Source organism: Platalea leucorodia, assembly GCF_965183815.1.
Source record: "Platalea leucorodia genome assembly, contig: HAP1_HAP1_SCAFFOLD_164, whole genome shotgun sequence".
Lineage (NCBI taxonomy): Eukaryota > Metazoa > Chordata > Aves > Pelecaniformes > Threskiornithidae > Platalea > Platalea leucorodia.
The window spans coordinates 190017-203211 of NW_028121383.1; the positions used below are offsets into that span (position 1 = coordinate 190017).

The 13195-nt window shown below is 53.3% G+C and overlaps 1 protein-coding gene across 1 annotated transcript; it reads right to left on the bottom strand.

Annotated features, from left to right (window-relative positions):
• Window positions 1-3128: 3128 nt before the first annotated feature.
• On the bottom strand, window positions 3129-3890 carry LOC309603686 (olfactory receptor 14C36-like; the record flags this gene model as incomplete). The annotated part of the gene is made up of 1 exon (XM_082338622.1): window positions 3129-3890. One exon carries the CDS (start codon window positions 3888-3890, stop codon window positions 3129-3131), a length of 762 nt encoding a protein of 253 aa, XP_082194748.1.
• Window positions 3891-13195: the final 9305 nt, after the last annotated feature.

Consider the following 13195-nt stretch of genomic DNA (forward strand, 5'->3'; position numbering starts at 1 on the left):
AGAGAGTTTATGCACGATCCAGGCATCAAAGCCACTGTTACGGAAATGGAGATGATGCATTTGACCACCTCGCAGAACAGACCTATCAGTACGCCATGCCTCCTGAGATTCCTGGGAATACCTACCTTCTTATCCAGAGGAGTGTGATTGTTATGCAAGTTTCCTGGCATATCTGCAGCCCACGGCGTGCTTTAGGCTGTAAACAGAATTGAAAGAAAGCCTCTGGCTTGGGTACTATCAACTTAATTGCTAAAAGAGAGGGAGGTGAAAGAATTTCAGAGCTTCCAGGTTCCTGCTGAAGATTTAAGGCCACAGAGATAGGAGCAGAAGATAACACTTTTGACCTAACACAGCCTTGAGATCATTTCAGAAGCGATGGCTCTGCTCCACCATTTCAGTCATTGGCACACAGAAGCCTCACCTGCTTTTCCTTCCTCTCCTCCCAAAACCGGACCAAGTGATGGGAAGAAAGGAAGCAGAAAGGCCCTAGGCCTCTGTGAATCAGCTGGGGCCTGGCACTTGGAGGGCCACTCAGTGAATCTCATTTCATTGTACACCCAATAAAGAATCAAGCTGGGAAGTGAGTCTGCAAGTCCAAATCAACAAGGTCCATGGACAGGCAAGGCTGTGTCTACGGCTGTGTCTGGAGACCCGTGCACTTCCAGCATAGATCGAGCTGGGGCTGAAACTCAGGCCTGGGCTTCAATGGTCTCCCTGCCCCACAGGCAGAGGTGTGGGTGGAGGCCCCAGGTGAGGCTGGTCAGGGCCATGAAGGCCTATGGATGCTCTCAGGGCCCTGACACTGCACCCATGGGCTCCCACCTGCCAGCGCCCTCATTAGGCCTGGTTCATTCCCCTGGTATCCAGGGTCTGTGCTCTGCTGGTCTCCCTCCCCATCTCCCTGGGCATCTGAGAGACCACAATTTCATGGTTGCTACAGCCAAGGCTGGCACTGGTCTTCACATCCCTGACCAGCTCTTCCTCTTTTGGGAGTACCAGGGGCAGGTGAGCACCAGACTGGGTGGCCCGTTTGGCAGCTGTGCTAAGAACTTTTCCACAAACACCACCAGAAACCTCCTGGACTGTTGGCATCTTGCTGTCTCACTTGACCAGTGAATACCGGGGAGACTGAGTCCCCCATAAAAGCCAGGGTCTGTGATCCACAGATTTCCTCAGGTCATTTAAATGAGACATTGATCACTCCTCACCCTGACTGTATGACCTGTAACTCTGTCCTGGATCTGGCTGGGTTGGAGTTAATTCTCTTCATAGCAGACCACATGGGATCTGCTTTGGATTTGTAGCTAAGCCAGCACTGATAACACACCAGTGTTTTGGCTCCTGCTGAGCAGTTCTTGCAGAAAATGTAGGTTTTCTCCTTTCCACACACTGCCTGCACAGCAAGTAGGCTGGGGGGACGCGGGAAGCTGGGACAGCTGACCCAAAATGGCCAAAGGCATATGGCATACCACAAAATGTCGTGCTCAGCAATAAAAACTCAGGGAAAAGAGGATGAAAAGAAGACATTCACGGTCATGATGTTTGTCATCTCATGTCACTGAGACACGTGATGAAGCCCCAATTTCCTGTAAACGGCTCAACCCCTGCCTGCCCATGGAAAGCAGTGAATTAATCCCTCATTTTGCTTTGCTTGCACACACAGCTTTTGCTTTCCATATTGAGCTGTCTTTGTCTTGATCCATAAGTTTTCTCGCTTTTGTCACTTCTGATTCTGGCCCCGTCCTGCTGGGAGTGTAAGCGGTGAGTGAGCAATTGATTCTGGGCGTTCATTGTCTGGCCAGGGCCAAACCAAAGCTAATTCTTACAACAATGTCCTTCTTTCTGGTCTCTCCCTTGACCCAAACACAAGCTCTCACCTAACGTGTTGCCTGTCCAGTTGAGGCCCCTCTCTTCTGCACCTTGGATGCCTTGCTTCCTTCACCATGACACCTGACTCTGCACTGGGAGTGCTGGCTGCCCCTACCCTGCACACTCACACACCTTAGCTCTACACTGGCCTTTTTCTCTCCCGGGCTCTTTCCAGCCCAGCCCAGACCCTCCCCACCTCTCCCCACCTCCCCTGCCCTCTCCCCAGCCCAGCCCAGCAGAGCAGCCCAGCCTGGGCTGGCTCCATGGCACTGCCCAGCGCAGGCTGCTGCAGAGCTCTGGGCACTCACCCCACAGCCCCAGCCCCTCTGAAGGCCACAGCAGCTGCTGGGGGGCAGACAGCGGGGTTCAGGCTCCCCATCAGCCTCATGGCTGGTGCTGGCCACAAGGGCATGAGGAAACAGAGGCTAGGCACTCTCTGGCTCTCCTCAATTCATCTTGTAGGTGAGCCCCGAGCCCAGTTGAATTTGTCCCCTCCTCTGCTGCCACCAGCCCCACTCCCCAGGACAGCACCAGAGTCCTGGCCCTGGGGGTCCTCAGGCAGCTCCTGCAGCTCTCCGCTCTCCCTTCCCAGTGTCTGCTGGGTTCCCACTGACTCCCATGGCACTGCAGAATCCTTGTTTGTAGATATGTCGATTCAGTGCTTTACTTTTGTGGGGCTTCACCTTTGAGGATGTTTCACCTTCTGAGTCTCCATTCATTCCAACCCCAGGGCACGTGGTGAACCCCCATCCTCTCCTCTTCTGACCTCTCCGAAGTATTTTCTAGACAGTCTGGTACGTGCCATCTGTCCTGTCATACAAGAAGCAACCTGAGAAAAAACGGGGAGCTGATGGACCATCTCCACTGCCATTGGACACCAAGAAGAGAGCCTTTAATACCAGAACTTTTGATCCAATGGAACCCAGTGTTACCCTGAGCTTAACCCCAAAACCACCGAGAACAAAAGGAGAACAGAAACATTAAAAGACCAATTCCTTGGACATTTTCTTGGAAGGAACTTTGGAGGAAGAGCCCAGCCTTCAGGCACTACATCCAGGAGATCCCCTTTACTTGAAGAGCTGCTATCTGACAGGCCACATCTGACACAGTGTTGTCAGGCACAACAGGATCAAGCCTCCACAGAAGGAGTATAAACCCAGAAAATTATCTCAAAGTAGAATTATGAAAAGAGAAGAAAGCAGACTTGTGGCCTAAGATAAACTCTGGGAAATGTGGAGAGGAGTGGAGGCAGGTTATTGTCAATGAAACAGCACCCATTGGATCAGTTTCCACAAGGCATCCTTGATTTCCTTGTTCCTCATGCTGTAGATGAGGGGGTTCACTGCTGGAGGCACCACCGAGTACAGCACTGCCACCACCAGATCCAGGGATGGGGAGGAGATGGAGGGGGGTCTCAGATAGGCAAACACTGCAGTGCTGACAAACAGGGAGACCACAGCCAGGTGAGGGAGGCACATGGAAAAGGCTTTGTGGCGTCCCTGCTCAGAGGGGATCCTCAGCACGGCCCTGAAGATCTGCACATAGGACAGCACAATGAAAACAAAACACACAAAGCCCACAAAGACACTACCCACAAGAAGCGCAGCCTCCCTGAGGTAGGAGTGTGAGCAGCAGAGCTTGAGGATGTGGGGAATTTCACAGAAGAACTGGTCCACAGCATTGCCTTGGCAGAGGGGGAATGAAAATGTATTCAGAGTGTGAAGGAGAGAATAGAAGAACGCACTGCCCCAGGCAGCTGCTGCCATGTGGACACAAGCTCTGCTGCCCAGGAGGGTCCCGTAGTGCAGGGGTTTGCAGATGGCCACGTAGCGGTCATAGGCCATGATGGTAAGAAGCCAATACTCTGCTGAAATAAAAAAGACAAACAGAAAGACTTGGGCAGCACATCCTGCGTAGGAGATAGCCCTGGTGTTCCAGAGGGAATTGGCCATGGCTTTAGGGAGAGTGGTGGAGATGCAGCCCAGGTCGAGGAGGGAGAGGTTGAGGAGGAAGAAGTACATGGGGGTGTGGATGTGGTGGCTGCAGGCTATGGTGGTGGTGATGATGCCATTGCCCAGGAGGGCAGCCAGGTAGATGCCCAGGAAGAGCCAGAAGTGCAAGAGCTGCAGCTCCCGTGTGTCTGCGAAGGCCAGGAGGAGAAAGTGGGTGATGGAGCTGCTGTTGGATATTTTCTCCCTCTGGGCATGGGGATCTGTTAAAGGAGGTAAAGGAAGGGAGAAGTTAGGGCTGACTGCTTTCAGAAAAATCTATTCAAATTCTTACAGAAAGCCCCCAAACTGCCTTTCACTTTTCAGGAAGACCTTTGGTGAGCTCTCGTTTGTGCTGGCTGAGGGTGCCCCAGGGAGAAGGAGGCTCTGCTGGGGGCTCTGCAGGGGTCAGTCCTGCCCTACAGCAATAGGTAAACAGGAACACGGGGTGATCTCAGATTAAATCCAATCTTGATATCAAGGAGTTTTTCAGCATTGTCACTCCCAATTCACCTGACTGCAGAGCAGAGCTGTGGGGAGTTTGGGTTGTGCCTTCTGTTTTAGTTGCCCCAGCAGAGCTGAGGAGTGGTTTGAACGCAGCAATGCCTGGCATTTCTGCTGCACTGCAAGGGAAACCTTGTGGGTGCTGAGACTGGGCACAGGGACTGTCCCTTAGTGCAGAGTGAGGACAGCCGCTCTGTCCATCAGCCCTGCTCTCAGCTGCCCTGTGCTGGCAGCTCTTCCACCTGGAGGACTATCGCACTCGCGTGTTCCCCCCAAATGAAAGTGGCCACTGCTGGGAGCAGGGGAATCCAGTTTCCCAGTGCAGATCTCCAAACACCTCACTCCATCTCATGGTACCTGAGGAGGATCTCAGCTCTGCCCTCCCAACCAGGGACTCAGAGGGCTCATTGCAGCTGCCCACAGGCAGCCTCCCAGCAGCATTTCAATGGCCTTAGGACCGAGGTGTCTTCTCCAGGGGGCTCCTGCAAAACATAGAGATGCCCTGGGAGAGCTGTGCCCTACGGGAGGGTAGCCTGCAGCCCAGCAGGACCTCCCAAGGAAAAAATCAACTGTCCTACATTTGTTACGTCCTGAAGGGATGGTGAGATCCCTGCCAGCCGCACACACTGCAGTACCCAGAGCCCCAGAGGTGAACAGGGTGCGAGCTGGATGCTTTTCCTCCATGGCCATATGTGCATGACAGTACATGCAGCGTTGGTGTCTGAGCTGCACTTGAATCCTCACCCCCCACACCAGTGAGTGTACCAGTAAGAAGAAGGGCATCAGGGAGAAGAGGAGAACATGCCAAAGGAGCCCTGCCAAGAGAGGCAGGAGTGGGAGACACAGTCAGACCCTTGAGTTTTAACTCTCTTTGGTGGTCAGGCTGCTGGGAAGGTATATCATGACCAAGTCTCAATGACATTAAGGGCATAGGCTCTGCTGTGTGAGTGAGGAGACCAGGCGGTTGCTAAAAGGAAAGCATCGGCATGGCAGGGGATGGCAGGGAGATGCCTGATCCCCACATCTTCTCCCTTTTCATGCTCACAGAGCCCATCCCACCTGCTGTGTGCTCAGCTCTGCCCTGCAGGCACCTCCTGGCAGCAGGGCACTGCCCAGGGGCATCTCTGTGTGTGCAGGGGCTAAGGAGCAGCTCAGACAAGTCCTAGCAAGAACTGGGGTCTCATTGCTTGCTCCAGAGCAGAGAAATAAATTCCTATCTCCCACTGCCCACCCAGTCAAGTATGAGTGGAAAACCTCAAAGCAAAGCCTTCTTCCCTTGCAGGTAATCCGCTACCTTGACATCCATCTTTAAAATGACTGTCTGCAAATGTCCTCTGAGTCATGTAAAACTGTGAGCATCCCTGACCCACGCTGCACCCTCTGGACAGCAGAAGGATCCTGCCCTGTCAAGGGTCACTTCTTCCACCCACAGCTTCTCCCCACAGCTCCTTGGGGAGATCTCTGGGCCGGTTGAGTGCTGACCCTGGCAGGTTGCAGAGTCCCTGCCATGGTGCACAGCCCCGAGGTGTGCAGGGACCCTGCTCTGAAGGACAGCCCTGGGTACCCCTGAATGCACACCCCTGCAGCCATCCCTGGGAGAAGGCAGCCGTCATGTCCTGTCCTCTGACATTGTGGCAGGGTTTCCCTGCTTTGGAGCATGTCCTTCTCCACAGTAAAGAAACCCTGAGAACCATCCTGCCAATTCCTATCTGCAGCACGATGTGCCAAGTCTAGGAGACTTCTCCAAGGCACTCATGTGCATTGCCCTGCTGCCAGAGACTTACTGTGTTCAAGGTGGTGAAGGTTTCTCCTCCAGTGAGCTCCCAGCATCACCCCACCCCAGTCAGCCTGTAACATCCCTCTTACTTCTCCCATCTCCCCTTGGTGCCTGCAGGCAGTGCCCTCAGCCCTGCTGCCCTTTGCAGAGGAGCTGCTCCTGGGCAGAGCTGTCTCTCTGCAGGGCTGCCCACTTGCCAGCAGCTCCCTCCATCCCAGGAGCCCAGCCCAGCTCAGCAGCAGAGGCCCAGCCCAAGGCACCACTTTCTCTGCCCCTCTGGGCTCCCTCCAGGTGTCCCTGGGGCTCCAGGGGAACCTGCTGTGAAACAGGCTGAAGGCATCACTGATGTTCCCTCCCTCAGCTGCAGGGAGACACTTACTTCCAGCAGTCACTTTCAGCAGTGTCATTTCTCTTGGCATGCACGTCCCCTTCTTTTTGTCCCATCATTAGACAGGCACAGGTGACAAGGAAAGATCTAATTTCTTCAAGATGGGGACTTATCCTCTGTTCAATGAAACAGGCATTTCATGCTGGGTCTTTAGAGCTGGAGCTAGAAAGACATGCAGCTCTGTTTTGTCCATGTCATCTCTCTGCTCTGAAGAAAAGCTTTTGCACACATGGGGTCTTGGACACTTGGTACCAGGATTCCTTACAGCAAGTCAGAGCTTGCCTCGTCCCACAGCTGCAGTGCTTCAGCCCAAAGGTGCAGCAGTGCCCTCAGCCAGGGGCACAGGCAGGCAGAGCTGGAGCTGTTCCTGAGCAGACAGAGCTGTGACATGGTGGCAGAGCTCAGGACAGCTGCTCTTCAAGGACAGCATCCTCCAAGCTCCGCAAGGGTCCAGACTGAAACTCAGTCTAAACTTGAAAGGCAATTGAAGGGCACCATAAGGAGTGTTTACTGCTTCAGGAACAGTTAAAGGAAAAACAAAGATCCTGTGTGGCCAGTGCTGAATTTAGCAAGAGCAGATGTAGATAGATCTGAGATTCTGTGTGTCCTCTTTGCCTCAGCCTTCCCCAGCAAGGTCTCCCAGGCCTCTGTGACTCAGGGCAGGACTCTGGAGGAGATCAGCCAGCAGTGCATGGGGATCAAGTCAGGGATCATTTGAGCAAACTCCATCCTTCCCAGTCTATGGGACAGGAGGGGCAGCATTGCAGGGAGCTGAGTGAGCAGGCCAATGTCACAGTGAAGCCACTCTCCTTCATCTTTCAAAGGTCATGGAGTCTGTTCAAACTCCTTGACAATGGGGGAAATGCAAACGTTGCATACACCTTTCTAAAATGCCCAAAGGATGTGCAGAGGAGCAAATGGCTGTGCCCCAGATCATGTTCACCTGGATCCCATTTCTGGGTGTCTGAAAGAGAAGGGGACTGGATCTACCTAGGGGAGCTTGTCTCTCCCCATCCTCTTTGCTTTCTGTGCTGAAAGGACAGGATTGCTGGACCCAGGGTGAGCAGTGGTTGTCTTTTAACCTGGAAGTCAGTGAACTTTTCAACATTACCTCTCCACAATATTCTTGTGCCCAAGTTAGGATTTTCTGGTCTGCCTCGGTGGATGAGTAGATGGGTAAATAACCAGATGGATGGTCAGGCTCAGAGGGACGTGGTGAATGCATGGCACTCTGCCTGGAGGCATCTAGCTAGTAGGGTCCTGCAGGGGTCTGTCCTGCCACCTGCCCTGTTTAACGGGCTTTTAATGACCTGGAGGAGATGAGAGAGTGATTTTTCATAACATTTGTAGAAGACATCACGTTGAGGAGAGCAGACACTGCACTGGAGGGCAGGGTGGCCATCCCAAAGAACAAAGACAAGCTGGAGTGATGGGCCAATAGGAACCTCAGGATAGGCAGTAAGTTGTGCCCTTGAGGTCAACTAAGCCCATGACACAACATAGGCCAGGGACCGCCCAGGTGGGCAGCAGCTCTGTGGAAAGGCTTTGGTGGTCCTTGGGTTCCATTAGGCAAAAGAGGAGCAATCAGGAAAGAGGGCCAACAGCATCCTGGGCTGTATGAACCGGAGCACAGCCAGTCTGCTCAGCACTTTTGACACCATATCTGGAATATTTTCCTAGGTTTTGACATGCCACAATGCCAGAGAGACCTCAACATGCTGGAACCAGTTCAGTGGAGGGCCACCAAGGTCAGTAGGATAGGAGAACTTTTATTGTAAGAAGAGGCTTAGAGAGCTGGGCTTGTTCAGACAGGAGTAGAGAAGATCTTGTGAGAAACATGTAGCAGCATTACACAGTTCCCACAAAGACAGAGTCAGGCTCATGTCCATGACACAAGGACAAGAGGCCATGGGCTGAAACAAGAGAGGGTCAGGCTAGATAGAGAGAGAAACTTTCTCAGCATAAGGATAGTCAAGCAGTGAAAGCTGTTTCCCAGGGAGCGTGCACTGGGATCCTTGAATGTGATCAAGATGTGCTTGGATAAAGGCCTGAGTACTCTGTCTGACCCTGCTTTGAGCAGGAGGTTGGTCCAGACACCTCCCGAGGTCCCTTCCAGACGGAATGATGCTGTCCTTCCTTCCCTTTCATGGTTTCCAATTAGAGAGAGAGCGTTCAGGTTCTCCCTGACCCCAGAAGTCATTCACATCAGGTTGAGGGCTGCTTCACAGGTGTCCCCAAACAGTCATGACCACATCCTTTGCTTCCCTTTTCCTTTGCCCAAAGCCAACTTCTTCTCTTTTACTGTCTTTATACCCTCCAAAAATAAGAGCCTACAGTGTTAATCCTTTCAGAGCCAGTTGCTCAAGGAATGTCAGCATCCATGTAGAGAGTCCAGAAATGACCTGAGCATTGAAGCCATCATTGCGGAAAGAAAGACGAGGCATCTGACCAGCTCCCTGAGCCCTGGAATCTGTATGCCATGCCTCCTGAGATTCCTGGCAACACCTAAAATTTAAGTTCAGAGAAATGTGAGTCCTCTTTAAGTGTCCAGGAGAGAGGGACAAGAGAGCATGGTACAGTTTCCCAAATGCCATGACAGTGCCCAAAGCGTCATTCCCTTGGATGTTTCTGTGATTTCCCTAAAAACGGCAGGATCTTTTTTTTTTTTTTTTTAAAAAAAAAGCAGGAAGATTATAAAAAGCACGAGGAAGATCCAAAATGCTCAAGGCCTCTTCTGAAGAGTCAGTGGCCCTGAGCAGCAGTGATTGGCCATGTGTCTGGGAAAGAGGGTTGGGAGAAGTCAGGGAGAAACAAGCTGATGGCTGATGGTGTTAGCAAATCCTTAAAATCATGTCTGAAGCCAGCAATGGAAAGCAGTGGATGTCTGATGGTGGAGGAGGAAGAAGAAGATTGTCCTGGGAAGATGGCAGGAAGGAAGGCCCCTCCTGTGCAAATCAGGGATGATACAGGCATTTCCATCGCATGTGCATGGCTCAACCTGACAGATGGGGAACGCCCACTGCTGAGGGGTGTCTGTGCTCAGTCGTGCCCCATGACCTGACCTGGCTCTCCTCCCCTCCTCCACTCCTCACACTTGGGTGGGTGTCAGGAAACCTCCCTGAGCCTGGAGGATGCACAGCCCTCCTGGGGTGAGGTCCCACCACTGCAGGGGAAGAGGAAGGGTTGGTGAGACACAGGGGCATGCAGGGGGAGAGCAGTGCAGGTGCAGCAGTGAGTGCATTGAAGGCAGGAAGAAGACTTGACATGTCGGGGGCTGTCATGCTGAAGTGAAATAGGGTGAGTCTTGATTTGGAGGCAGCAGAAGCAGGAGGATGGGCAGTTGAGTGCTGGGATGTGGAGCTAAACAGAGGATTCTAGCATGTCTGGGCCTTGGAACTCTTGGGTGAGAAAGCAGCACTAGCAAGGCTTTGGAAGAAACGGGATGGGTTGTGGGGAACTCAGAGGCATTGGCAAATGCCCAGAGACACAGAGCTTGGTGCTGGAAGCAAGGAAGCAAGCACAGGCACAGGTCAGTGTAGCTGTGGTGGGGATGGCCAAGGGCCTTGGTGGGGCTTTGACACCCCAACAGAACTGGGACCCTTGTCCACTCAGCTATGGCTTCTGTCTTTTCCACTGAGACCCACGAGAGGACATGAGGTCCTTACAGCTCCAGTGCCTTGTTGCCTCCTCCTCACCCACCCTCCACAGAGCCTGGCAGGTGTCCTACCACTGACCTGCGCCTGCCGTCACACACTCCCACATCAGAATGCCCCCAGGAAGAGCCCAGAGCATCACAAGAGGGAAAGGATCCCCCTCCGCAGGGGATGGGGTTCAGGGCTTGGCCATCTGCTTGGCACATCAAGGGCTTTCACAGTGGGAAAACATCTCACATTGAAATGTCCTCCTGTGCCAAGGGCCTCCGACTCCCTGCTTCACCAGCCCCCAGGGACAGGAACCTTGTCTGCTCATTCCCTGCATGGTCTCTTCAGTGATGGCCTTCAGCAGGGCCTGCTAACACCCTCCGAAACCTTCAGCTGTGCTGCTTTTACTTCTCTGGAGGCTTGCTGAGTCTTTCAGGAGCTGCAGTTCAGGAACTCGGCACCAGAGGGCTCATTGCCACACAAAGCACTTGAAGGAGCAGAGCCTGGATATAATTTTCCTTTAGTCGTCAGTTCTTATGTGGCTTCCTAGAGAGATTTCAGGAGTGTGGTCGAAGTGAGAAGATGTCAAAGCAAAGAGGCAATGTGAATAAAATGCTTGATTTTGAAAAGCCAGTTCTGCATTAATCCTAACATATTTGGATTACAGGAATGTAATCAAGTAGAGCCTGCACCATTGAGACCCATGGGGATGGACTGGCACAAGGCACCCCCATCAGGGGGCATCCCCATCTGCTAGGCTGAGGCATGCATTCAAGATGCAAACCTCTGCAGTGCCCACTTGTTCCAGGCCTCCAGGCAGAGTGTGACTCATTCTGCATGACCCTCTAAGCCTCTGTCAGCTCATTTTGCTTTTGCTAACCATCCCTGCAACTCTCAAGCCTATGGGAGCTTTGGCATCGGCATCCTCCTTACATACAAAGGTAAGGCTTCTAAACAGCAAATCTATGAAGCCAGATGGTTTTTGTGAACTCACATGTGGGATATCTGAAAAGCCAAGGACATGTAGTGAGCAACCCAGACTCAGACTATGTGGACTTAATCTGCATTTAACGCAAGAGGAATTCAAGGATGCTGCGAAGGTCGACTGCAGTTTGGAAGACATGAAACAAGGAGATTAAGAGGAAGAAACTATTGGCTTGCAATGTTGAAAACAAGATATGGGAGAAGCGGGCGGTGCATGTGAACTATTGTTATGAACGAATCAGAATATCGCTAGTAGCGCATGAACAGCATATTGCCAAACATAGTTAACCAATTAGCGATAAGTTTATGCATGATTAGGAAGGCAAGAAACTATATTAACTAAGCTGTGTATGTAATAAACTGACATTTTGCTTGATCATATTGATCGTGTGCTGTGTCCGTGACTTCCGCGTCAGCACCGACACTTGCCAGTGAGGCCTGGGTGCTGCTGGGCACTGCTCAGGGTCTCCCCACCACTGCCCTTCAGAGCTGCTCCATGGCTGGGAGCAGGGTCGGGAGGCAGCAGGGATGGGCTGGGGGACCCTCGCTGACAGACAGGAGAGGAGCAGGTCAGAGGGGAGTTTTGGGTGAGGAGGTGGGAAGAGCGTCCCTTTTCCTGAGCTGAGGGCACGCAGCAAGCGCGATGGAGGGCTGCTGCACCATGGCCGTCAGCTTGAAGCTGAGCTGCTTGTTCCCCACGCTCCTGCAGGTCTGCAGCAAGGGTGAGGGTTTGGGGAGCTCCTTCCTGAGGGGTCGCATCAGGGCTGTCAGCTGTCAAAAGCTGGAATTGCTGGGCTGTGGGGGTGGCTGGAGAGGGCTGTGGGCTGCCACGAGAGCCCTGCCTGAGGATCCCACCGGGCTTGGGACACAATGTGGCTGCCAGGAGTGCAGGTCCTGGTACTGGGGCTGCCCTGAGTATCAAAGCTCCTTTGGGCATGGCTCGGTCCCCTCAAAAGTGGGGCCATTGAGGGCCAGCTTTCTCTGCGAGCTGGCAGTCTGAAAGTGGGGCACAGCCCAGCTCCACAGCCATGGCAGTGCTTTTCTGGGCTCTTTGTGTACACCAGCATCTGTCATCGCCTGGGCAAGGAGCTTGCTGAGAGTCTGTGAGCTGGCCAGCCCAGGGCCTGAGACCTCTTTCCCTTGCTTTGCAGAGATCATGGCTATCTGGGAAGCTGTGTCTGATGGCATCCTGGGACAGCTGAAGCTGGACAAGGGAGGCTGGTGTCCTGGTCCCTCTCGCCCTGCAGGGGTTCAGTCCTCCTGAGAGCCTGGGCCCTGAGGAACGATCCCTCCCTGAGCATCATAGCAGCACACCAAGAGCACCCCATGTGCCCAGAGCAGCTTCTTGGCCAACCGGGAGAGAAACCAAGTCCAGATCCAGCCTGAGAAAGCATGGAGCCCTAGGGCTTCACTCTTCCCAGTGGTCAGAGTGGAGAGACCAAGCAGAGAGAAAGGGGGATGATGCTTGACCCGCTTAGTGGATGAGGGGAAGGCTGTGGATGTTGTCTACTTGGACTTTAGTAAGGCTTTTGACACTGTCTCCCACAGCATTGTCCTGGAGAAGCTGGCTGCTCACGGCTTGGATGGGTGCACTCTACGCTGGGTTAAAAACTGGCTGGACGGCTGAGCCCAGAGAGTGGTGGTGAATGGAGTCAAATCCAGTTGGCGGCCGGTCACGAGTGGTGTTCCCCAGGGCTCAGCACTGGGGCCAGTCCTGTTCAACATCTTCATTGATGATCTGGATGAGGGGATTGAGTGCACCCTCAGTAAGTTTGCAGATGACACCAAGTTGGGTGGAAGTGTCGATCTGCTGGAGGGTAGGAAGGCCCTGCAGAGGGACCTGGACAGGCTGGACCGATGGGCCGGGGCCAACTGTATGAGGTTCAACAAGGCTCAGTGCCGGGTCCTGCACTTGGGTCACAACAACCCCATGCAACGCTACAGGCTGGGGGAGGAGTGGCTGGAGAGCTGCCTGGCGGAGAGAGACCTGGGGGTGTTGGTTGACAGCCGCCTGAACATGAGCCAGCAGTGTGCTCAGGTGGCC